General features: G+C 32.3%; 1 protein-coding gene across 2 annotated transcripts in view; it reads left to right on the forward strand.

Moving 5' to 3' along the window:
- The window catches only part of ATF2 (activating transcription factor 2), a 119705-nt gene extending 95353 nt beyond the window's left edge, over positions 1 to 24352 (forward strand). Inside the window, exons 10-13 of one of the 2 annotated variants that reach the window (XM_074303050.1) lie at positions 6363 to 6512; positions 8922 to 9128; positions 17678 to 17783; positions 21735 to 24352. In XM_074303050.1, the coding sequence (XP_074159151.1) occupies positions 6363 to 6512; positions 8922 to 9128; positions 17678 to 17783; positions 21735 to 21961 (690 nt within the window). In that variant the 3' untranslated portion in view covers positions 21962 to 24352. Of the gene's footprint in view, positions 1 to 6362; positions 6513 to 8921; positions 9129 to 9577; positions 9652 to 17677; positions 17784 to 21734 lie in introns of those variants that run through there. The other variant, XM_074303051.1, reaches the window with a different exon arrangement.
- Positions 24353 to 24873: the final 521 nt, after the last annotated feature.

Consider the following 24873-nt stretch of genomic DNA (forward strand, 5'->3'; position numbering starts at 1 on the left):
TATTTCAAAGCAGATCCATTGTAATCAATGTAACAGCATGAAGCAAACATTAGAATTTCTTCACTGGTACATACTGTATACCCTAGGGCAGTCAAGAGAAGATAATGAATGAATACTGATGTAGCTTTTAAGCTCTCTATCAGGTAGTAACTTGCCCTATTAAAGATTATTCAAGAGAGTGATGTTTATGTACTTCAGATTCCCCTATGTGCTATAACTGTATTTCATTAATGTTAAGAGTTAAGTTATTTTAACTATAAATATAACTTATATGCTCCTTGGTTCTATGGTATGTTCTTTCTAGGAAACTCAAAAATTTTGAGCCAAACTGATCGGTTGTGCTTCATCTCACTATCATTGGATAATGTTAGATATAGAGAAAGCTCAGATGATCAGTTATTAAATATATGTTATTGTAAAAATTTGGAAATTGTTTTTCTGCTTTTGCCCTTTGTGTATTCTCCAAGGCAGTCTCATCTTCATTGTTTTCAACTCATTACAGTTTAAATTTTGTTGTTCTGCCTAAGTCCACCTTTTTCCAGCTATGGCAACTTTAAGCATTACTTTAAGCTACTCATCTCTATATCACCTTACAATTCTTCTCAGCTCACTAGTGCCTCAAAACTGCAGCTGCTTAGAACCATGGAATGTTAGAACTAGTAAAGAATTTAGAAAACCCCTTTCCTGCCCTCTCCTGCCTTGACTTCACTCTATTCACAGTCTTGATTTTTCTGGTTATTCAACTATAGTATGCTCTTCCCTAGCACTAGACTAATGTATACAACTTCACTTTTCCAATTAACATCCTATTGAACACTGACTAGGTCCACTACAGACTTATTAACTGAACCATATTCTTTTATTCTTCTCTGACTATCATGTTTCTTGCAGTAGCTATTCCAAACATCTTCCTCTTTCACTTACCCAAAATTGATTTACTTCCTACTTTGCAGCAGAGGACTTGACCTCCTCTCTTCCACTGAGAAAATAGAGATCATCTAGACTGCTACTTCTTTTTTATCTTAAAATGTCCAACCTCCACTCCCCTGGTATTTTCATCCTTTGCTTCTATCTCTTGAGGAAGATGGTGGTCCTTGACCTTACCAAAGCCAGCTAGTCTGTCTTCAGAATGATCCCATCCTCCCTAATCACCTGCAGTCATTCATCCTTGATTATTTTCTTTCTTGTCTGTGTCTGTCTGCCTGTTTGTCTCTCTCTTTCCCCCTCCCTCCTTCATTTCCTTCTTCCCTTTCTATCTCCTTTTCCCCTCTCTCAAGAGTTCCTTCTGACCTGAAAACATGTCCAAATCTCCCACAACCTTTTACTTCAAAACTAAACCAAACCAAATCTTTCTTTAAAAATTCACTTCTTATCGTATTAACTTGCATTTCCTCTCTTTTCAAAATTAAATTCCAAGAAAGAGTTGGTTGTATTTTTTTTAACCTCCATTATCCACTATATTCTTAACCTCTTCCAATATGACTTCCTTAAATCTTGATTATTGATGCTCTTTAAAGCCAGATTTGGAGCCTTTTTTCATTGCTCATCATCCTGAAGTAGGTCACTTTAGACACTGTAGACCTTCTCTTGGATTTTATATCCCTTTGTTTTCTATGATGTTGCTATTCTCTTGGTTTTTGTCTTATCTGTCTCACTGGTCCTTTGAAATCTCCTAAATAAGAGCAACAATAGCAATAATGATAGCTAGCATTTAGACAAAGCCCCTGTACTAAGCTCTTTACTAATATCACCTTAATTGAGCTTGACATCAGCTGCTCTTAGTTGTACCTATTTTATAGTTTAAATAACTATAAACAGGCTACATTGACACTATAACAGGATTTGAACTCAGGTCTTGCCTCCTGACTCCAGGCCCAGCATCATATCTACTGCACCACCTAGCCGCTAATGCTTCTTAATCATTTTGTGCCTACTGGGCTTAGATGTTTTCCAGAGCTTTGTTCTAGGTCCTCCTCTCTTTTCTCTTAACCCTTCTTGGTGATTGCCTCCATGAATTCAGTTGTCTTCTCTATTTAAATGTCTTCCAAAATGATATGTCTTGTGGGTCATCTCAACTTGTTTAAAACAGAACTCATTGGTCTTTTCCCTTTAAGCTTCATCTTCTTCCAAGCTTCTTTTATTTCTGTTGAGAGTTCAGATAACCAATATTCCCAATCCAAATATCATCCTTGACCTTTCACTCCCTTCCCATTTCCCAATCATATATCAAAGCTTACATATTCTGCCTCCACAACAACTCCCACTAGTCCCCTTTTTCCACTTAATGTAGCTTTCTTCAAACCCTTGTTTCTTCTTCCTGAACTATTGCAATAACCTCCTAATTGATCTCCTTCCTTCTGGTCTCTCCTCTTGTAATTCATTTTCCACACAACTGCAAATTAATATTCCCAAGACAGCCTCTTGCTTAGAAGTTTAAAGTAGTACCCTCTTGCCTTGAGCATAAAATGCACACTCCCTAGCTTGACTTTAAGTCTTGTAGAAATTAGATTCTGTATTTTCCACCTGTTTCATATTTTTCCTCCTTATCATGCTCTTCATTCCTATCAGACTTACTTACCAGTAATAGATTTTTTGAATTTAACATTTTATCTTCAATCTCTGTGTCTTTATGCAAGTTATCTTCCATAATGGAATGAACTTCCTCTCTTAGCACCTCCTTAGAATCTCTGTCTTCCATGGGAGGTTCCACCCCCCCTACCCCACTTTTTATACCTACATATAGTATTTTCTGAGTAAAATGTGGACTCCTACACAAAGGAATGATTTTTTTTTTGTACCTTTTTCACATAAGCATTTTTATAAATGTTGTGACAATAAAATTGGACCATCCAACTATTATTTGTGTACTGTTAGGAGGTAAATCCTTGAAATTATTTCTCTAGCAACATATAATTCATTTAAAGTTAAAACCAATGAAAAAGAGATGATTTTGTAATAATCTGTTTTATTCAAGTTGGAAAAGCAAAGTTGCTTAGGGGAGTCAGTCTCTATTTGCTGTCAAGAAGACAGATTTGAAGTTTGAATCCTTGTTTAGATGTACAGTATCTAGATGACCATGAAAAAAATCATGTAACCTCTTTCAGACTCAGTTTCCACATTTATAAAATGAGATTGATAATATTTATCTTTAAGCTTTTCACAAATAAAATCATATAGCTTTTATTAGTAGTAGTATTCCATCTCCTGCCTTTGTGTTTACAAAGGCTATTCCTCTATGCTATACCTAGAACGTATTCTGTTGTTCTAAACACTAAGTAAAACCCTTATCTTTTTTCAAGGATCTTAATTCAGGTACCATATCCTATGAATGACTTTCCAGATTGCCTTAGCTATTAATATTTTCTACCTTTTAAGATTATGAAGTATTGTTTTTTGTTTTGTTTTGTTTTGTTTCTCTTCCCAGATTATTTTTACCTTGCGAATACAATCCTTCCTTTGCAACAACAATAACAAAATTCGGTTCTGCACATGTATATTGTACCTAGAATATACTATAAGATATATTAATATGTATGGGAATGCCTGCCATCTAGGGGAGGGGGTGGAGGGAAGGAGGGGAAAAACTCGGAACAGAAGGGAGTACAAGGGATAATGTTGTTTAAAAAAAAAATTACCTATGCATATGTACTGTCAGAGAAAATGTTATAATTATAAAAATTAATAAAAAACAATAACACACACACACAAAAAAGTTAACTACATGAAAAAAAAAAAGATTATCAAGTATTTACTTAACTGTGTAAATGTTATACCCACTTCCCATTAGAGTTTAAACATCTTGAAAGCAGAGATGTTTTTAACATTTTCTTTTTGTCATTCCTCAATTCTGGGATGAATGAATGAATCCCTATAATCTACAACAGCTGTGTTTTTGAATGAAAAAGATTTTATATTTTTCTTCTCATAATAGCTAGTTTTCTGCAAATGTGCCCTGAAATCTATATTTGAAATTTTTCTTATAGCTTGAGCAATTTTATATTTATATCTTTGTATAAACCTCTTTTTTTATGTGCTCTGCTATGGAAACAGGTATCCCATTAATAGGGATTCTTGTTACTTTTTCACTTTTTCTCTGGTTGTGAATCTTATCTTTTTCTGATATATGTTCAAAGTTTATGGGATGTGGGCAATTACATTGAAAAATTATTTTTAAAAAGATAAAGCTTTTAAAATACTTCAGGCTGTTCATATTCATATTATAGAGCATAATACTTATCCTCATCAACTGAATTGAACAGGATAGATGGAGAATTGGAAGGGACCTTACACATAATGTAGGTCGAACCTTCATTTGATAGATGAAAAACCAGAGGCTGAGAGTAGTTCAGTTTTTTTATTCATTTATTCATGAGATGGCAGTAACCTATAGCAGCAGAATTCAAAAGAAATATTCTGGTCTCTGGAAATATCACTTTTACTAACCAATGCTTTTTACCTTTTAAAAATGCCGTCTTGAGGATAGTAGTTTAAGGCTTCAGTTTTCAGGTATATTTTAAGGATATGTGAAGTCATAATTTGTATGGGTACTCATTCCTCTATGATTTAACAGATTTTGTTAGTTGTTGCATCATGATTTCCAATCCCATGATATATGAATATCTGAACTTAGATATATTGTTCCCTGGGTAATATCACCCAACCTGTATCAAAGCTTATCTAGATTGTTATAAAATCTTCTAATATTTATAGTATGCTGGTAAAGTTTTTTGAGAACCTAAGATTAGTCAATCAATAAATATTAACTATCTGATTTGTTCCTTGACACACTGTGCTAAATACTTGACATATAAATAAAAAGGCAAAAAAAAAAAAATTTCTACTTCCTAAGAGCTCGTAGCGTAATGGAGGAGACAATGTGCAAACAAACAAGCTATTTGCAAGATAAATTAGAAATAATCAGCACAGGGAAGGCCCTGAAATGAAAGAGGATCAGGAAAGGTTTTTCCCCCCCCACCCCCCAGAAAGCAAAACATCAGGAGGGACTTGAAAGAAGCCAGATGAAGAGGGAACCATTGCAGTTATTTATTAGTGGAGCAGCCATAACATTGTCCACTTATTATCATGATGTAAATGGGCCCTTATAGGACTTTTTACCTACTAAGTCTCTGACTTGATTGTTGCATGATTTTTATTTCACATTTAGAAAGGGAAATCATAAAAGCTTCACTAGAATTTGTACTTATTATAGCGTAATTTCAGTCATTTGATAACCATAAGTTGTAGTTATTGAAAATATCATGCAGAAGATACAAAGAAATATGAAACATAGACCTGCTCTCAGGAAACTGATAGTCTCATTGTCAGGGGGTCAAGAAATACACTTGTGAAATTGGTAGCCAAAACATGAGATAGCAAATAAAAGACCAAATGAATATTCAAATGTCCAACTTATCTTGCCTTTATGGAAATAAATAAAATATTATCTATATTTACTTCATTCTAATATCAGATCCAGAGATATTTCTGAATGTGATGACATCTTTGTTCAATTGTAGAAGCAAAATGTCATTATGAATTTAAGGTATTCATCTTTATTTGAACCCAGAGTTAGTTTGAATATTTAGAATGATCTCATCATTCTTTCTTATGGGTCATTACAACAATTAAATGGTAAACAACAGATTCAAAGCAGTCATCCTCCAGTAGCAGCTGGAAAAACTCCAGGGCTAGATATGAGTTTTCTTGCAGATGCTAGAGGACAAATGTTCTTGTCCTAGGAAAATGAATTAATGAGACAATGAGAGTTCTAGTTTCTCATGTGTATATACATGTACGTTTGTGTGTGTATGCACATATATCATTTAAAACATTGTCGTTAACTTAGAAGATATTCTTTCAAATAGTTTAGATGATATTTTAATTAATGAGAATTTCTTTTATCTCTAGAAAGTTAGACACTTAATTTTGATTTCTGTATGTTAGTAAAGTAACCGGTATTGTTCTAAGTTTTTGTTTTTCATAGAACTGCCTTCAAATAGTCGTCAGAATGTGCTTCCTTATTAAAGTTTATCTCAGAAGACTTTAAAAGATTCTTGATTCTATACATGGTACTTCAGGCTTATTTTAAATGTTAGCCTAATTCTAAATTAGTTTTAACAAGATTTGAATGCCTACAGACTTAATTTTTTTCTTTATGGCTTTACCATCTAATATAGCAAATCAGAACTCTACAAACTGAATAATTCTTAGTTGTATTGTCCTAGAAAATTTTCTGGTGTTTCATTAGCCAAAGAAGTAATTTATTAGACTTGACTGTGCTGTTTCTGTTTATGTGTTTGGGGTTTTGTTTTTCCTTTTGAAGAATTGGACGTAATTTTTATAGTATGTGTTTTAATTTTTAGAGATTAAAAGCTGCTTTGACTCAGCAACATCCTCAGGTAACAAATGGAGATTCAGTCAAGGGACATGCAAGTGGATTGGGTAGGACCCAGTCAGAGGAATCTCGAGCACAGTCATTACAACAACCTGCTACATCCACTACAGAAACTCCGGTATACTTCATTATATTTGTTTATCATTATTGTTGTTTATCTTGTATTATGTTGTAATGCTGTTGTCCCTCCCCTTTTTTCTTTTAAAGGCTAGTTTGCTATGATACATGAACCAAAATGGTCTTTAAAGATGAACGTCTAAAGGAATGTTCTATTGCTCCAAAGTATAGTAAAAGTTCTAGGGAAAGACATACTAAAAGTATTAATGATAAATTTTTAGCAAATACTACTCTCTCTGGCTCTCACTCATACATGTACACGCCCACACAAATGTAGAAATACATACATATATATTAAAGGGTTAGTACATATCTTTGTTTCTTGAATGTCATAGAATATTGTTCTGTTTTTCTGTGTCTTTTTCTCTCTGAGTTTGTCACAAAAATTTTTAAATTAATTGAAAACATCAGCTTAATGTTTTTATTTTATTTTTATTTTTTTAACCCACTCCACCCACTACAATTATCTTCTGTCACCCCTTCCCCCTTTTCTTACCTTTTTTTTTTTTAGGAAGACATCAACTTAATATGAATATATTATGGTATATACATATATCATATGAGATATAGAAAGCAATAATTTCCTATGTAGTGCATCTGGATTTAAATGATACATATAAGTGAGATCTGATCCCTTTAATAAAGTTCACCACCTAAAAAGAAAGAGCATCTAATATGTGTACAATATATGTAAACTCTCATATGTATGCATTTATTATGTAGCAACTAAGTAGCAATCACTATTCTGGGCTTCAGAGATAGAAGTTAGGAGAAAAAAAAGAAAAATAATTCTCACTCTCAGGTAGCTTATATTCATTATACAGAGGCAGGAAAGAAGAGACTATATATTCAAAATGTCCCAAAAGTCTTAGTGCAGTTCTAAACTATGAAAACTTAGAGCGGCACTAACATTTCTGACACAATGAGCACATACAGAATATGTGGAAAAGTATTCGATAAACAATAATTAAATACAAGATATTTTGCAGTAGAGAATGCTGCTATTTGTCCTACATTCTCAAAAGGACCATGACATTAGGGAAGGGATGCCATGACATGCAAGTGAATTGGATTTAAGTGAAGGAGGATTTAAGTAAGGTCATATGCCTCACTTTCCCCTTCAGAGCCATCTGGGTCCACTTGTAAGATATAGATCCAGGGCCACTGGAGATGACCTTGAATTCAGAGGGAGACTTTGGTTTTTTTAAACTAAGATAGATCTTCAGCAGGTCTCAGTTTGACTGAGGCCATGCCCATTTAGTGATTAAGGCTTGATAAAAATTAAGACAAAGAATGGCCTCTTTCACCTAGTTAAAACTATAAAATACCTAATTAAATAAATCTGGAAGGGGAAGATCCTTGGTTTTGTTTTGGGTTCTTTTTCCCCAAAAAAACAGAAATGACTATTTGTACTTATTCTGAGCCAATCAGTACCCAAATGATGATCACGTGGGGCTTGGCCTGGGACTTATTTTTGGTCAATCTATGAGAGTCATAGTGGTTTTGGTTTAAGGTATAACCCTTAAGAAACAAATCTAGCCAGTAAACCCTTAGATTTCTTGAAATCTTCCCAAAAATGTTTTTAAGAGCAGCTGTAGGCAAGGGTATGGTACCCTATGTGGACAGAGGGCTGAAAGGGAAGAAGCAAAGGGAGGAAAGAAAAGAAGGGAAAAAAAGGAGGGTGCTAGCAGTTGGGGAAATTAATATGTTGGTACTTGAGCTGAGTCATGAAGAAATTGAAAATTTTTAAATCCAGCATGGCTGGCCAGTGCAGAGTCGTGAAGGTCAAGTTAAATATGTGTGTTTAACTTGTTTGAAGAGTACATAAAAAGGGTTATGCCCATTGTATCTTAAAAGCTATTGAGACCAACTTGTGTAGGGCTTTTAAAGCTAAACAGAAGAATTTACATTTTATCTTAAAGGCAATAGGAAACTGTTGAAATTTTAGTATGGGAATGACATATTCAAATCTTTTTCCTGGTTAAAAATGCAATTTTATATTAATATATGACTATATACTAAGTTTGAAGAAGATTTGAATATCCTTAAATTAGTGGTTTCTAATCATAAATGCAACTTTTACAGTAATATATCAAAAAATAAATATAACAAAACCTATTATGTATAGAGAAATTAGGATTATATGAAGAAGAAAATATTTTAATTAAAGAGAACATTTGTGCCATTCCCCTGAAAACCTTTTGTAACAATTTTATTGATGCTTAGCATCTTATAAATCATAAATCAACTTACATGCTTAAAAATAAAATCCTGTAGCTAAGGCCTGATTACCAGTTTTTAGCCTTGGTCCCATGTATGGGAATTGGATGATGGCAGTCTGCTTAATGGTGTAATAAATTTCTATTAACTCTTTCATTATGTATAAATAAGTATATTTTGTTTACTACAGGCTTCTCCAGCTCATCCAACACCACAGACACAAAACACAGGTGGGCGTAGAAGAAGAGCAGCTAATGAAGATCCTGATGAAAAAAGGAGGAAGTTTCTAGAGCGAAATAGAGCAGCTGCTTCAAGGTGCCGGCAAAAAAGGAAAGTCTGGGTTCAGTCTTTGGAGAAGAAAGCAGAAGATTTGAGTTCATTAAATGGCCAGTTGCAGGTATGGCTTATACATACATTTTATAGCTAAACAAAATTTTCAGATTTTATAGTTAGCTATTCAAACATCATAGAAGATAAACTTCTGTTATATTTTGAATCTATAGTAAATAATAGCTTTTTAAAAACTTACATCAGAGATGAAGTAATATCTTTTTAAATAGCATCCAAACTATTATTGTAAAAAGGCAACACCAATAGAGAGATGAAAGAAAACAATGTTTAGCTATTTAGGAAAAATGGGTCCCCATCCTGGCCAGAAACTTCTTTTTAAGGTTGTGATATAAATTAATTTAAAATTAAAATAAGCATTATTGCTCCTAAACATTTTTTTCTTTTTTTTTTTTCCTTTGGTTTGTATCACAACTATGAAATTGCTTCAGTAGAGGTTTCTTGTTTTTAAGTTCCTTTGTTCTTTTAACTGTAGTTTGTTTTTTGTTTTCTTTAAAGTGAATATAGTGCTCGTGAAAGGTGCCAGATTGACAGCACTGGAAACTGAAGGCCTCTATTTATCCACAGACCAGGTACAATACGGCCAGTGGCAGTGCAAGCTTCCGACACTGCCCTGCCATGTGCCTCAGCTCCATTTCTGAGAGACCCATTGCGGTTCAAGCTTGTCTAGTTCCCATCCTTGTCTAGTTTTTTATTTCTATATACAGATTGCCAATAAGGGTGCCATTCAGTACCATTTCTTTTTAGTGATCTTTTTAGTGCTGTGGATAACTCTCCACTAGGAATCTATGTCAGCTGTCCCACTATATCAAATCAGGCATTACAGTAAGGGACTTGAATTATTGATACTATAGTTTAAATTTAGAATCATTTAATATCAGTTTAAAAAAATTTAAAGTTTGTCCAACTATTCTTTCCCAATTTAAAACAAATCTTTTATATGTTTATAATTGAACTGAGAATTTTTTCATCTTATACCTGCCTTTCAAGATTTTCATTAATATGCTTATGTATTTGTGATAATTTTAAAAAGAAAGAAGATCTTATGACTTGAACTTTGTTTTACATGAGGTGAAATTCTTTTAAAATCTTGATGTAGGTAGTTTTGAATAATATTATAACTTGGATCTACAAAGTGTTTTGGTAGTTCTTTTTAGTTACTTATCCTATTTTTAAAATGTATTACTACTATATTGACCATAAGGACTTCTAATATATGCTACCACATCACATTAACATGTTTTGTTTATATGGAGTAAATAAAAATTATTGGATATGAAGACCTAATCCAAATAACACTTTAAAAAAATTTTAAATATAAGGTTTTGAGGGGAAAAGCTTTACTTAAAGAAATGAAATGTTTGTAGGTGGTAGGCTAGTAATATGATCTGCTATAAAGATACTCTGTAAAATAATTTAAATATTGAGTAAATGTTATTTTAAATATTAGTGACTACAATTTTTAAGTTAAAGTGATGTAAATTAATTTTCTTTTTGTCTTTTTCTAACAAAATCACCCACCTGAATTTTTGTTTAGTATTTAATTCACTTGGTCTTGAGACTGTGCCAGTTTTCTGCCTCAAGCATATATTTATGGCAACATTAACAACTTTTAATGAGATATTGATGTATCCTTAATTACACTGCAGTACTAGTGGCCTCTGCTATAATAACAATAGAGCTTTTTATGTTTTTAGAAAAAGTTGAAGATTCAGCATCCAAAATAAATGAATTCTTTAAGATTCAGATTTTTCAAGAACTACTAGTTTCTGATTTGGATATGTTATCTTGATAAGGAGCAACAAGAAATGGGAGAGAGGATGATGGTTTCATCCTCTTTCCTGATATAATTTTAAGACTAATCTCTGCAATGAAATAAATGTTAGACATCCAGTACAAACAAAGAAAAAAATAGTAAGGGGAATGACTCAGAGATGTGATCTTGCCATAGAAAAGTACCTCTAGCAATGGAGATCATTTTTTAAATTTTACAACTTTATGATGTTAAGAGAGTTCCCTGGGCCTTTGAACTTAGATCTTCCTAACTTTAAGGATTTTTATTTCTATTATGCCACATTGCCTTTCACAAAAAAAGTAATAATATAAGAAATGTTTTTATTGAATCCTATACTTTGGCTTCCAGAGCATAAAGGGTTAACCTGCTTGTGGTAGATTCAGGGGAAAGAAATTTCTTTCAGTCTGCCAGAAGCAAAACCGTTAACTGTGAAGAACAAAATGACTTGTAAAGAAAATTGAATGTCAAAGAAATAATTAAACTGTACTTTATGTGAAAACATTAATCAATCCTACATTTCCTTAATAATTCTTCACTTGACATGCTGGCATTGCTGATAGGCATTGTAGGCAGTAATGACCCATGATTACTTATATGTTGTATTCAATAGTAAATCTAATAAGTTTTGAGGTTTGACTTTATATTTTAAGAGACCTGCATTTTAAGATTTAATAGTTCACATTTTCTTTAATACCTGTCTAACTCATATGTAGTTTAGCATGTTTCAACTTAATTTTTATTTATTTTTTTTTAACAAATTTGGGGGCTTTTTTATGAAAGTACTGTAACTGATCTAGAACCAAGCCTTGAGTAATTTTAGTTATAAATTGTTAGTTTTTTAAAGGCTTATTACCCATTGCTTAGTACCTTTTTAGTACCTTTTGCTTGAATGAATTTTTAAATGCTTTTCTATAGGGAATTACTTTTTTTATTTAAATGTTATAGCTGCCTTTTGTTTTTATACCAGTTCTGTCTTATTGATTTTCTTCAACCTTTTTCAGCAGTGAACCCTTACCTGTAGCAAAACTATTTACAAAAAAAAGTCACATTCCACATCCATAGCTTGCCTATATTTTATTATCAATTCTTCAGGGCTGAATTTATGAGGCTATTGTTATTATAATATTTTCATGTTTTAAGTAATTGCCCACTGTTAATTTAGGCAAATGATTTTATCTTTCTGAGCCCCTGTTTTATTTATGAAATGAAAGGGTTGATCTAGATAGTCTCCAAGATCCTTTTCAGTTCTAAATCTGTGATCCTCTGTTACTTGGTTTGTTGTCTTTTAAGTTTTCATTGGTGTGGCAAAAGAACAGAATCTTCCTTTTACTAAAATTAATTTCCTTACATTATCCTCATAATTATAATATTGTGAATGTGCAGTATGTTAAGCTTTTTAAAGTTGAAGTACTGCTTAAAGTTGTGTGAAACACATAGCTGCTTAAAGCTTAGGGTATTGTTGTTATTTAAAAAAAAATAAAGAAAAACAAGGCAGAATTTAATAAATGGAGTAAGACAGAAATAAGTTGGATGTTTTTTCCCTCTATTTTTCCTTGTGGTATGATGAGCACTTTTGTTTCATACTAATATGTAAAACAGATAAAATTTATGTTTCTTGATCTTCTTTGGTATGGAGTAATTAGATCAGATTATTTCTGTCAGACTAGACATTTTTAAATTTCAGAATTGACAATATCATTAAAACATTTTCATTCAGTCTTGAGAGTATTTGTATGTGCTTCCTACTAATTTGGAGTTCTATTAAGTTTGATTTTCTTTAGTGTATCTCAACAATCATATTTTGTTCTTTAAGAAGAGACTAATTCTCTGTATACTTATGAATTATATATTGTATTTCTATTTAAAGTAATTATTTCAAATTTTGTATTATTACCGGTTCAGTTTAGAAGCATAGATTGTTAAAACTAGACAATCCTTGGGGCAGGAAACGTAGAATAGTGGAAAGATTGCTGCTCTTTGTGTCAGAAGAGCCAGATTCAAGTTCTGGTTCTCCAATTAATAGTGTTTTACCTCAAGTAGCTCATTTTTGCTTTTCTGAGTTTTCTGTTTCTTTATCTGTTCAAAGGGGATAATGGTGCTTGTGCTATGTACCTCCCAGAAAGATTGGCAGAAAAATTCTTTGTAAGCATTAAAGCACCACATAAACATATGCTGTTATTATCATCTAGTAACTCCCTCCCCTTATTTTGCAGATAAGGAAACTGAGGCCCAGAAGGGTGATGCTCACACAAGAAAATTAGTGGCATGACTGACAACCAAGACTCCTATCTGAAATGCCCAAACCATGCCATATTTCTATATATTCTATTGATGTGTTGAAAATTATATGACTTTATCAAGGATTTAATTCTGTTTTTACTAAAGTTTTAAATAATTTAGATATTCTCTAAAAAAAAGTATAAGATATTATTTTAAGATATTTTTCCATTACAACTTTGAATAGTTGTGCCTAGTGATTAGTTGGAAAAATTGTTACATAATAATTGGGTATGAGTAAAAAGAAGCAATACAAGGAAATAAGTTACCCAAGGGGGGGGGGACTATGATTAGTTCTCAGATTTTTAAAGTAGAGGTAGACTAAGAAAGAAATAGATGACTGGTTAATGTATCTGGACATTGTACCATGATCATTCAGAGTAAATTGATTAGTTATTCTTAGTGTGATTTTTATCAGATTGAGATTTTTTTCATATGACTAGTATAAAGAATGTCTTTATATGATCCAACAAAAAAAAAAAACATATATATATATATATATATATATATATATTTTTTTTTTTTTTTTCAACTTAATTATCCATAGTAATGGAGGGGAGCAATAGTGTAGAAAATCCAGAAATAATTTATACTTGACTTTGAACTTTTTTTTTTTAACCATCTTCATTTCTTAATTATGTTTTGTTTAGGTTTTATAATGGTTTTTGGTCAATTATGTATATTCTTTTTCCAAATGCTTTCACATCCATTATCTGGAAATCAGTGTGCTATCTCCATTGATTGAGAGTAGGGAAAGAGCCAGAAATGGACTAGGATTAAGAGAAAGGGATCATATTAATTTGTGAATTATGGAGTTATTTGCAAATGGTGACTAAGAAGTTTTTCTGCAGTCCATGGTTCCCAGTTCCATAGTTTTCAAGAATCCTCTGTTTTTCTCTTGTCATATTCCTCTGTTATGAACTTTGATTTTCATCTTCTTTGTAATTGATGTTCATTTAAGGAAAAAAAGAATTATTATATGCCAAATTAACCTCCTTCCTGAGGTAGCAACATCAGCCAAGATGTTAAGTTAATCATCAACTAGTATTAAGTGCTTGCTACATACTAGTCCCTATATCTGATGCTTGTCTTTGTATAGAATTATTTTTCTCACTAGTACATTGAAGATAATATACAGTAAGTTGTATTTTGCTTGGGTAATACTTAAGTACTGAGTTACTTACTCTCCTTGCCTTACCATTTGCCAGGATCTGCCTTTCTGTGCTCCCTTTTACTAAAGAGTGCTGAATTAGAGTTGGGCATTGACATTAACTCCCAGGGTGCCCCTAGACAAACTCTTTACACACCTTGACCTCAGTTTTTTTTTTATCAGATGAGTTGAAGCAGATGATCTCTAAATCTGATCCTCTACCATATTCCCAATTCCAACTCTGCCTTTAAACTGCATGACCATGGGCAAGTCACTTAAACTCTGTGAGCTTTAGTTAAGACCCTATTGATAAGTATTGTACCTTATACCAGTTGCTTCCCAATGTTTCTGCAAGAATAAAATGAGCTACCATTTATCTCTTATTATCGCTGACGCTTTTAATGCTGTTATTCTTGGGTTTATAATTCTACTATCATCACTGGCTTCCCACTGTCCCCAAGTCTTTATGTCTTTTATCTTTGAACTCACCTGATTCTTGTCTTATGTCCAAGTTACTTGCTACTCATTTTATCACTGTTCATAACTTGCATTATAGTTAATAGAAATTATATCTATTTGTAGGCAGTATTGACAAGAATAGTAAAATTGTGCACTTTAAGCTTAAAACTTGTTTAGTCATTTCTGCTAATTTTTGAAAAGTTCACTTTTGATTGGTTATTCATAAACCAGGTAGTTTAAATTAAATGAACAGTGGTAATACAGTGGTTGGCTCTGAAGCACAAAAATGATGTTCTTCTCATTGTTTTAAACTCTTTAATTTGGACAGTGTAACACCATTTAGGAATTTAGATTAGATAGCATAAAAATGTTTTTAAAACCCCATAAGGAATTATCATTGAATCAACTTTTAATCATGATTACTAGTAATTATCCTATTTCTTAATTTGTCTTACACATTCATTTTATGGTAAATGTCCGTATCCTTGTATGTGAAGGAAAAAACAATGTAGGGTGTAATTGTTTTTAATTATGATCTTAAAATAATATTGTATAATTTTGAACCATTCACTTGTACCTTAGGCATGTGCTGGTGTATATTTTAACAATCATCTCTCTGAGAAAAAAAGTATGTATGACAACACTTTTAAGTTTAATCTACATATTAACATTCTCTCCCTTCACACTAAGTCTAAACAATCAATAAAGCAATAAATCAAGCCTATTTGAAGCATTTGCCAATTTCCAAGTGTAAATAATCACCATGAATTTATCAGTTGCTTCCCTTTAAGCTAGTTATAGCACACTCTGGTTTAAACTTTTCCCAGTGTAATTTTCCTAGTAGTATAGCAAAGTTTGTGTGAGATATGATGGAACCCTCCACCTAGTTTCCCCTCACTTTCACCCTTTCAAGTACTTCTTTGGTTCCCTTATTCTCTGGCTATATGGTCATTATGACCTTGTATATAATGGGAATATTTTCTATTGTTATTTTAGAGACATAAGCATTGAGAAACAAATCACATACATGTCAGGTATTGAATTAACTCTTGATTTATTTACATATAGATCCTTACATGTTGGGGCAGCTTGATCCTTCAATTCAGGTCTCAGGATCAAACTGGCAGAGAGTCAGGATCAGGTACAAAGAGATGTGTGAATGAAAAGTAGAGGAGGAGTGAGTGTGTGCACATGCATGTGCATATGTGTTTGTGTGTGTGTGAGAGAGAGAATGAGAATGATTTTTGGAAATATTTTGGATTTTTCATGCCACTACTGACCTTCATTAGTACAGATACTAATAAAGAATTGACATTAGTTATACAGTAACACCTTGTTTTTATTTGGTATTTTCAGAGAATGGTGTGTTTCACATAAATGAATTTGACGAATAACTGATTTATTGCATTAAGCACCGAAATTAGGAAATATTTCTTCAAAATGTTTAAGTACATCTCTGTCTCATCTCCAAATAGTCTGAACTTAATCTAATATTTTTGATAACTTCAAGTTATCATTATGATTATAATCTATTGGACTATGTTCTAACAATGTCTTTGGAATTTACTTAAGTTTATAGAACTGTCTGCTCCCATACTGTATGATCTCAGATAGCTTGGCTTTTCTCATTCTTGTGTGTCAACCTTTTACAGTTTTAATGTCTCTTTCCTTTATTGTCTTGTTACTTCTCTTATCTGTGAGCCTTCTGCTGCCTTATATATATTTATATATATATACACACACACACACACATACACACACACACATATAGTTCATAGTTTTGAATGGTTCAGGTTGCTAGAATTCTAATAGCCAAATAAATGAGACATTCCTATAATTGGAAATATTGTCTTAATGTCCATTGCTAATTACATTTTATTGGTAAGTAGCTGCTACTCATTTATATAGGTTATAGTATTTGAATGGTGATATTAAGGAAAGAGTTAATATAATAAGTTATGAGTTAATAAGAGAGTGTTAATATTTCAATCAGAGTAAGGCACTCCCAGGGGATACTGTTATTCATGACCCATAGGAGGTACTGTTTACCATATTGAAGCGCTTCAGTGAGTGGAATAGAAATCAGCATTGGACTCTTAGTTTTAAATTTATCATATGGAACCATTTAGATGTTTCAGGTGTTCATCTGCTATTCATACATGGTATCTTTCTAGTTTCTAGGTTATTTACCTGAGATTTCAGCATTTAGCATGCTAATTTTAATCTTTATTATGGTTGTGCATTTCCCTTTGTAAATTGAAATATGTTTGTTGTTGTTTTGTTGGCTTCTTTAAAAAGTAGGACTCAAAATCTATGTAAATACGTTGCTGAAATGTCCAAATATAGATTCAAGAAAATTAATGGAAGGGTTAAAATGGAAGATAAAATGCACTGAAAGTGGATGGGCACCATAAACTCTTGAAGTATTTTAGTCAGGACCTCCAGAGCAAGAGGGACAACAAATATTTTTCTTAAAATTGGATATGGAACAACAGTATTTCTAATATTATTTTTTAATGCTCATATATTATGCAAAAGTTAGTTTTTCAGATTTCCTTAACTTTCTCATTGTATGTAGTTTTACAGTGAAAGTAAATACGTTTTAGTGCAGTTTAATTGAAGAAAGTTCCAGAAGCCACAAACTAGTGTGAGAGTAACTTTTCGGAAAGAAACTTGCTGTCCACAAATTTAAAAGCATAGTGCATGGATATGGCCCTATCAGATTTATAAAGTTTGCAAAGTTTTTGCATGTCTAAATACAAAAACTAATTTTGCTAATTAAGTATTTAGGTAACATTCCTATATGAGTTATGAAGTTGTCCAGTTCTCAGATATTAATACCTGCTTGCTTTAAATAGTAAAATGTATGTTTAGTTTGACTCTGGTAAGGCATACAAAGTTGTTTCTTCATCTCCAGAGTGAAGTCACCCTGCTGAGAAATGAAGTAGCACAGCTGAAGCAGCTTCTTCTGGCTCATAAAGATTGCCCCGTGACCGCCATGCAGAAGAAATCTGGCTATCATGGTGAGTAATGTCCCATTACCCACAGCCTGAGGCTGTGTCAGTGAAATACTGCCAGTGAGAACTGAACTAGCGTGAAAAACGTGGAAACGGCATTTCTAGGATTTAAGATTAAATACAAGGTTGTTGAAGAAGAGGATTCTGCCAGTAGTAATTTTAAACCTAGTTTTCTAAATGCCCCTAACTAGATTTTTTTTCACTTTTCTGTAGGTACCATCTTGTAAGGTCATAGTTTTCTATAGATAAATGAAGTTTCTCAATAATTTTCACAGCATTTTCACAGCATTGGAAGTAAAGAATAATATGTATCTTTTCATGGCAATATATTTTCTTAGATTGGCAAAGTGAAATGTCACCTCTCTATGCCCCATTCTCTAATGACTTGAGTGGAAAGCAGCTATCCTTACTTAACATTATATCCAAAATAGTGAATCTTATAACAGTTGTCACTTAACAGCTTCTTTATTCTGTCCCATTAGATTCCTTGAAAGTTTGTTGTATTCAGCATTGTGAACTTTGAAACTATTCCTTATAGTTACACAAACAGAAAACAGCAGTTTAAACTGTGAATTTCCTATTGATAGAAAAGCCATTTACAAAGAAATAAATGCTTTAAGTTTTTGTATTCAGCATTTTAAAGGTTAATTTTGCTTTTCCTTTTGAAACTTCATTTTTTGGGGAGGATAAAATGCACAATGTTAGAACCAGCTGCTGCTGTTGAATAAATGGCCAATTTTGTCCATCGTACACAAATTTGTAACAAATAACAAAGCTGGGAATGCATTAGGCAACATTCATAATATATAACCCACAGCTTTCATTTTTATGATTTAGTGATATTTCAGGATATTTGTAAATGTGAAGATTGTTTCTGCCATATGTATCCACTTCATTTTAATTTGCCAGTGTCAGTAATTCAGAAGAAAAGAAACATTTTCTATTGCATGCAAACAGTTCCTCAGGTGCTTGCGATAAAACTTAATGGCCACCATCTTTACTTGTAGTCGTTGTAAGCAGTTTCATCAGAATGGGCAATATTTTTTAATTTAAAAGATTCAAGAGATTTAGTAACTCTCTGTTGCCATATATATTTAGAACACTGATTTTTGTCAGTTTTGAGCGCATAAATCTCAGTCCTTTGATATCTAGTCATTTTGACAGAATAGCAAATCTCATTGTGAAGTAAATTAGAACCATATAGAAATATGTTTGGGATTTATATTAACAATGATTGCTGCAGGGATGAGACTATTATAGCCCCTGTTTGACAGAAAAAAATAATTTCATATAGAAACTTCTGGGGATAATATTATGCATACATGATTTTCCTAACTAGTGAGGCTTTCTTGAATTGTGATAGTTTAAAAGGAAATGTATGAACTCAACTTTGGGTTTGAATGCATATTTTAGAGTTAGAAAATTTACTAATAGCTTTAAAATTGCCAGTCCTCATTTTTTTTGTTGTTGTTCAAGTCATTTCAATATTGTGTTCACCTCTTCATGACCCTATTTGGGGTTTTCTTTGCAGAGATACTAGTATGGTTTGATATTTCTTTCTTAAGCCCATTTATGGATGAAGAACTAAGACAAATAGGGTTAAGGGACTTGTCCAGGGTCACACAATAAAAGTCTAAGGCTGGTTTTGAATTTGAGTCTTAAGTGCTCTATACACTGGGTCATTTAATAAATAACCCTGGCACTCAGTTATCAGAAACAAAGTTTATCTTCTTTCTATCTCTCTGTCTAGTATAAGTACAATTTCCCAGTTTCTTCCCATCATCTATCCCTTATGTTCCTAGGAAATTCATCCAAGACCAAGTAAAATAGCTGTTTGAAAAATTAAATGGACAGGAATTGAATGTATAAAAACAGTACACCATTTGATTATAGAATTTAACACAAGAATAAAATTAGTATTTGCTGCTTGGAGTTATCCATGCTGTTGTTCCTTTTCTTTCTCTCAATGTGAGTTTTCAAGAATTGACAAAAGTCCCAAATATCTATGACAATGTTTAGTTAATTTTAATCTTTAGATTTTGGATTATAACTGGATTAAATAAAAATTTTAAAATGCTGTCAATAGTACATAACAGTTTGACTTCTTTAAGAATATAGAGTGGTAAAAAGGTGAACCAGTTACATAAATGAAGTACTCATTTACAATTTGGAGAAAATGAAGGAAGTTATTAGATACTTAACACACATTTTTAATGTGGTACTATAGAGATATAAAGGCATGAAAGTAAGTTGTTTGTATACTTTCATATGCACACTTTGGTGTATAAGACGAATCAGTCAGTGTGTATGAAAGTATATTGAGACAAAATAAAGAATAATTAAAAAGAACAATGATATTATGAGAAACAGAACAGGCGAATGATCTTATGTGATTATAAATCATACTCTCCAGATTTGCCCAAAAAAATTGTCCTTAGGAAAGATTATAATTGTTTTTTGTTATTTTAAAATAAGATGTGTCCGTTGGGAGCATGACAATTCATAGGATATTGGGATGATCAAAGAATAGGAAATATTATTTGTTCAGAATCATAAAGCAAAACATACTTTTACCTCAAGCAAAGTTCAGAATAATAAACAAGATGCCACACAGTTACTATTTTCCTGAGGTGTTCCCAATAATCTCTCTGAGGCTTTATTGGTGATTATTAATATTGATCATTTTTCCCCTCATATTCTAGAACTGACAATACTAGTATATGCTAATAAACATAAATTTTACATATACATTTTATTATTGGGAATTTTCTGAATCAATATCCTGTGCCTAAAGACTGTGAAACTTTGAGGTCTTATAGAGATATTTAAATAAATGTATTTTCCCTATTTGTTCATTTTGAAATATTTCTTCCAAAATTTTTTTTTCCTATGCCTTTTATCTCACTCAGATCAGCCTTATTATTTCTGCAAGCCACCAATTCTAACATTCTTTGAATTTAATTCTACTAATAAACATTTATGCTAGGAAAGTAGATGAGTGTATATTTGCCGACCTGCTATAAAGTATTGCTTTTCACAGCTAAATTCTAAATTAAAAAAAATAATAACATTTTTATTCTACTAAAGGAATAACAGAAGCCTATTTGTCCAGACAGCAAACTTTTGGATAGCCTTTTTTGAAAGTCTATTCTATTGGAGTATCTGGAGTTCTAATGTGGATTTTTAAAAATCTTAATTAATTCACATAACTGTAACAGCTGGTGGCATTTAGACTCTAAATATTGCTTATTCTCATGTGTATGCATCATTAGAATCAGGTGTTGTAATCATCCATTGCTGTAATAGCCAAAATCACTGCAGTTCTAAAAATGTAGAGGGAATAACTTAAAAACTTACATCTCATATTTAATAGCCTATTGTGGTATCTTTTTTGCTGCATAATAAAAATTTTTATCCTAAAAACAACAACTATGTATATACATAGAACTAAGAAAAAATGTTTTCTCCCTAATAAACTGATAAATAGAAATGTCATTAAGGGGTTTTAAGGGACATTTTGGCAACTTGTCCCCTTCCTTTAAAAGAAAAAAACACCATTAAACAAATATTTCTGGAGCTCCTACTCTGTGCAAAAGCACGTAACAATTCCCCTTCGTCTTAAAGATGTTTTAAATAAAGCAATATCTTTAGACCACAAAGCACCGTATAAAATGGGAATTATTTGCTACATTTGTGCCTTTCAGTTGGCCATTGAAGATATGTTCAACTACTCTGAGGGGGGGAGGGGGGATTTGAAGCACTATCACTACTACTAGGGGAGCAGAGAGATTGCCTCATTTAGCTTTATTTCAGTATGTCACACCTGCTCCTAGACAGTCAACAATTGGTCTTAAAGTAATCTTTAGTAATCTAATGTTCAATGGCTCATTCAATGGCAAACATACCTTACCATTGTTTCATTTGAGAAAAGTAAAAGCTTTATTATTTTTTTCTCAGCTGCTGATAAAGATGATAGTTCAGAAGATATTTCCGTGCCAAGTAGCCCTCATCCTGAAGCGATACAGCACAGTTCCGTCAGCACGTCCAATGGAGTGAGTTCAACTTCCAAGGCAGAAGCTGTAGCCACTTCAGTCCTTACACAGATGGCGGATCAGAGTACAGAGCCAGCACTTTCACAAATTGTTATGGCTCCTCCTTCTCAATCACAGCCCTCAGGAAGTTGATTAAAAGTCTGGATTGCAACAGTTTTAGATATTAATGACTTTAAAGGGAAATCAATGAAAGACCAGTCTCCAATTAGGAGAAATCTATAGTTGTAAAAATTATTAATTTTTTTAAAAATTGAAATTAAAATTGGCTCTAAAGATTGAGATATGGGAAGATGAAAAGACTGAACAAGTTTCTAGTCTCTGTGGAAAGACTTTTCTTTTTTTTATAAATATTGTTAGATTTAATAGTTCTTTTCTGTGCCCAATGTGTAAAGTGTGTGTATAGTACAGTGTGATTTATTTCACTTTTAATTTGATGTTATTATTTTAACAAATATGAGGATATTACTAAATTTCCCTTCCCATTTCCCTCTTCCTACTTAATTATCCTTTACCCCTCAACTGTGATGGTAGTATTGTTATGTCATTTATACCAAAGTTCTGCATAGTCCCTACTGACTTTGTAATATTAACAAGGTCATAAAGCACTAGGCAAGAGAAAGATAGTAACGGTTAAATTTGCTTTTAATCTTTTTGCCTTTTTTTATTTTGCACATTGTGAGAGGAAGAACCATTGAAGAAAACATTTGCTTTATATTGTATTGTGGGGCTTTATTTGGATTTTAAACTTTTTTTTTAAACGTCAATATGGTATAAGACATACAGTACCTTTTTATGCACATTCTTAAACTAGATCAGGGGCATTAGTTTAAAAAGGGGGGGGAGGGTTTGTTTGTTTTTTTAAGAATTTAAATTGTTATTAGTATGTCAACCTTTATCATTTCAAATCCAAATAATAAGTGTGCAGTTACCCTACTTTGTGAGGCTAAAAGACAGTAAATATATAGTGTATTATACAGGGTTATCAGATATCTAAAGATTTTCAAAATTAACTTGATCTTTTGTGAATTTCAAGTTATAAACTGAGGAGTTTATGCATAATCAAGTATGGTATGATCACCAGAAAAACCTAAAAACACTAGACCACTCAAAACTTTTTTTTGTCATAGTCTTGTACTTGCAAGCTAACTTGTACTTAATCTTGTGAAAGCACTGTCATCTTTTAGTAGCAAATTTTGATACCTTTCTCGTGGAAAAATCAGTATCTATCTTGAAAACAATGTAATTATAATGTGGATTGTATGTGTGAGTGTGGGTGTGTGCACGTGTGCACGTGTGCGCTGGTATGGATGGTTCAGTAGCTTATGCCAGCAGTCTTTGCTTGAGTGTTTAAAGATGCCTTCAATGTGATGCTGGCTAGTAGATGATTGCAGTTTAGAATGTTGTTTCCGTGCGGACTTGGATAACTAACATTCCATGGTGTTGTCTGTTACTGATGAGATGATTGGAGGGACACTTTTCTCATTATCCAATCATCTATAGGATATTGAGTTTTCTAAATGTGCCATTATCTATTCTTATTCTGCACTTATGTTCAAAATACAATACGATATTTTACAATAGACAAATTGTTAAAAAAAAAAAAATAGTAGGTGTATGCTTTCAGGTAAGCAACTTTGTAAAATAGCTATAAAGCATACCCAGTAGCAACTTCTGGCATTCAGGCAGGATTCCATTATGTAAATATAACATGGATATCTGTAATGCTTCTATAAGTTGTGTAGTTTGTTCTTCCTTCTACATGCTACACTATCTGCTTGATTGACATTTAAAAAATCTGTATGGAATGTCCTTGATGATTCTAGGAAAAGAATATGCTTTATATAGTAATCCAGTTTTTCTAAAGTCAAATCTACAAAAGCATCCAAATTATCTGAATACCCCTCTGGGACTTTTAAATGTAAAGATAATAGGAATTCCAAATATGTGGCCTATTAAAAAATAATTTTAGTTGGCAATACAGCATCTAAAATCTTTGGTTTTAGCTGATTTCATAGCTACAGTTTAATGAGTGCAAATAATTTTTCAGTAATAATTTTGCCACAGATAGGCAGAGAAGGAATTGATCTCAAAGGCACAAAATATGAATTCTGCAAGCAAGTTATTTACTTCCTGTTTTTTATCATATTTTTGGTGGATTAGGTAAAGCCTCATTGGTTCACTCTCTTGAATGCTTCAAAGCATTTTTCTTTTTATTTATAAGTTTTTTGGTAATAGAACTCTCACAACTGTAAAATAAAACGATATAGATGTAAGGATATGTAAACAATTACTGTACTTTACTGAGGTTAGCAGAATTTTCATTATAAAGCAATCTGTATTCAGCAAAATGAAAACCATTATTAGCTGTACAAATTCCTTTTTGACTTTAAGTATGTCACACTACTTCTGTAATTAACATTTGGAGTCTTTACATTTAAAATGTTTCACAAACTGTACTGTTTTCTTTTACATGCAGTTTGCATGAGTAAATCATCAGAGAATAAAGTCTATCTTTAAATTACATTCCTAAGTTGATTGCTGTTCTCTCTGCACAGGGACATTAGCAATTAACCTTTTTTTTTTTTTTTTTTTTTTTTTAAGAGCTGGAAACTCAAATAATGATCTTTTTTTTACCTTTTTTTTTTTTTTTTTCCCCTGCTTCTTTACATCTAGTGCCTGGTATTCTAATAGTACTCTGTTTTCAAAAACTGTTCCAAGTCACTCTCATGCAAGCATTGACAGCTATAGACACTTCTTGACTCTACACCACCCATAGTCTGTCTTTCCTCTCCCTCTCTCATTCATGCTCACACACAACTTTTTCCCTCCTCATCCATAAACACCCCAACTTTACTGCCATTGCAAGTTTCAAGAATCAACAAACCCCCCCTTCCTACCCTGTAACAAGGAAAGGAAAAGATGATGGAAACTTGATGCAATATTTTTGAAAGGTTTCTACTGTCTTTAAAGGTTATTAGATGCATAAAAGCTAAGCTTTAGCCCAAATTTATTTAGATGAGTCTTTTCCTGACTACTACCATCTC

Source organism: Sminthopsis crassicaudata, chromosome 3 (genome assembly GCF_048593235.1).
Source record: "Sminthopsis crassicaudata isolate SCR6 chromosome 3, ASM4859323v1, whole genome shotgun sequence".
NCBI lineage: Eukaryota > Metazoa > Chordata > Mammalia > Dasyuromorphia > Dasyuridae > Sminthopsis > Sminthopsis crassicaudata.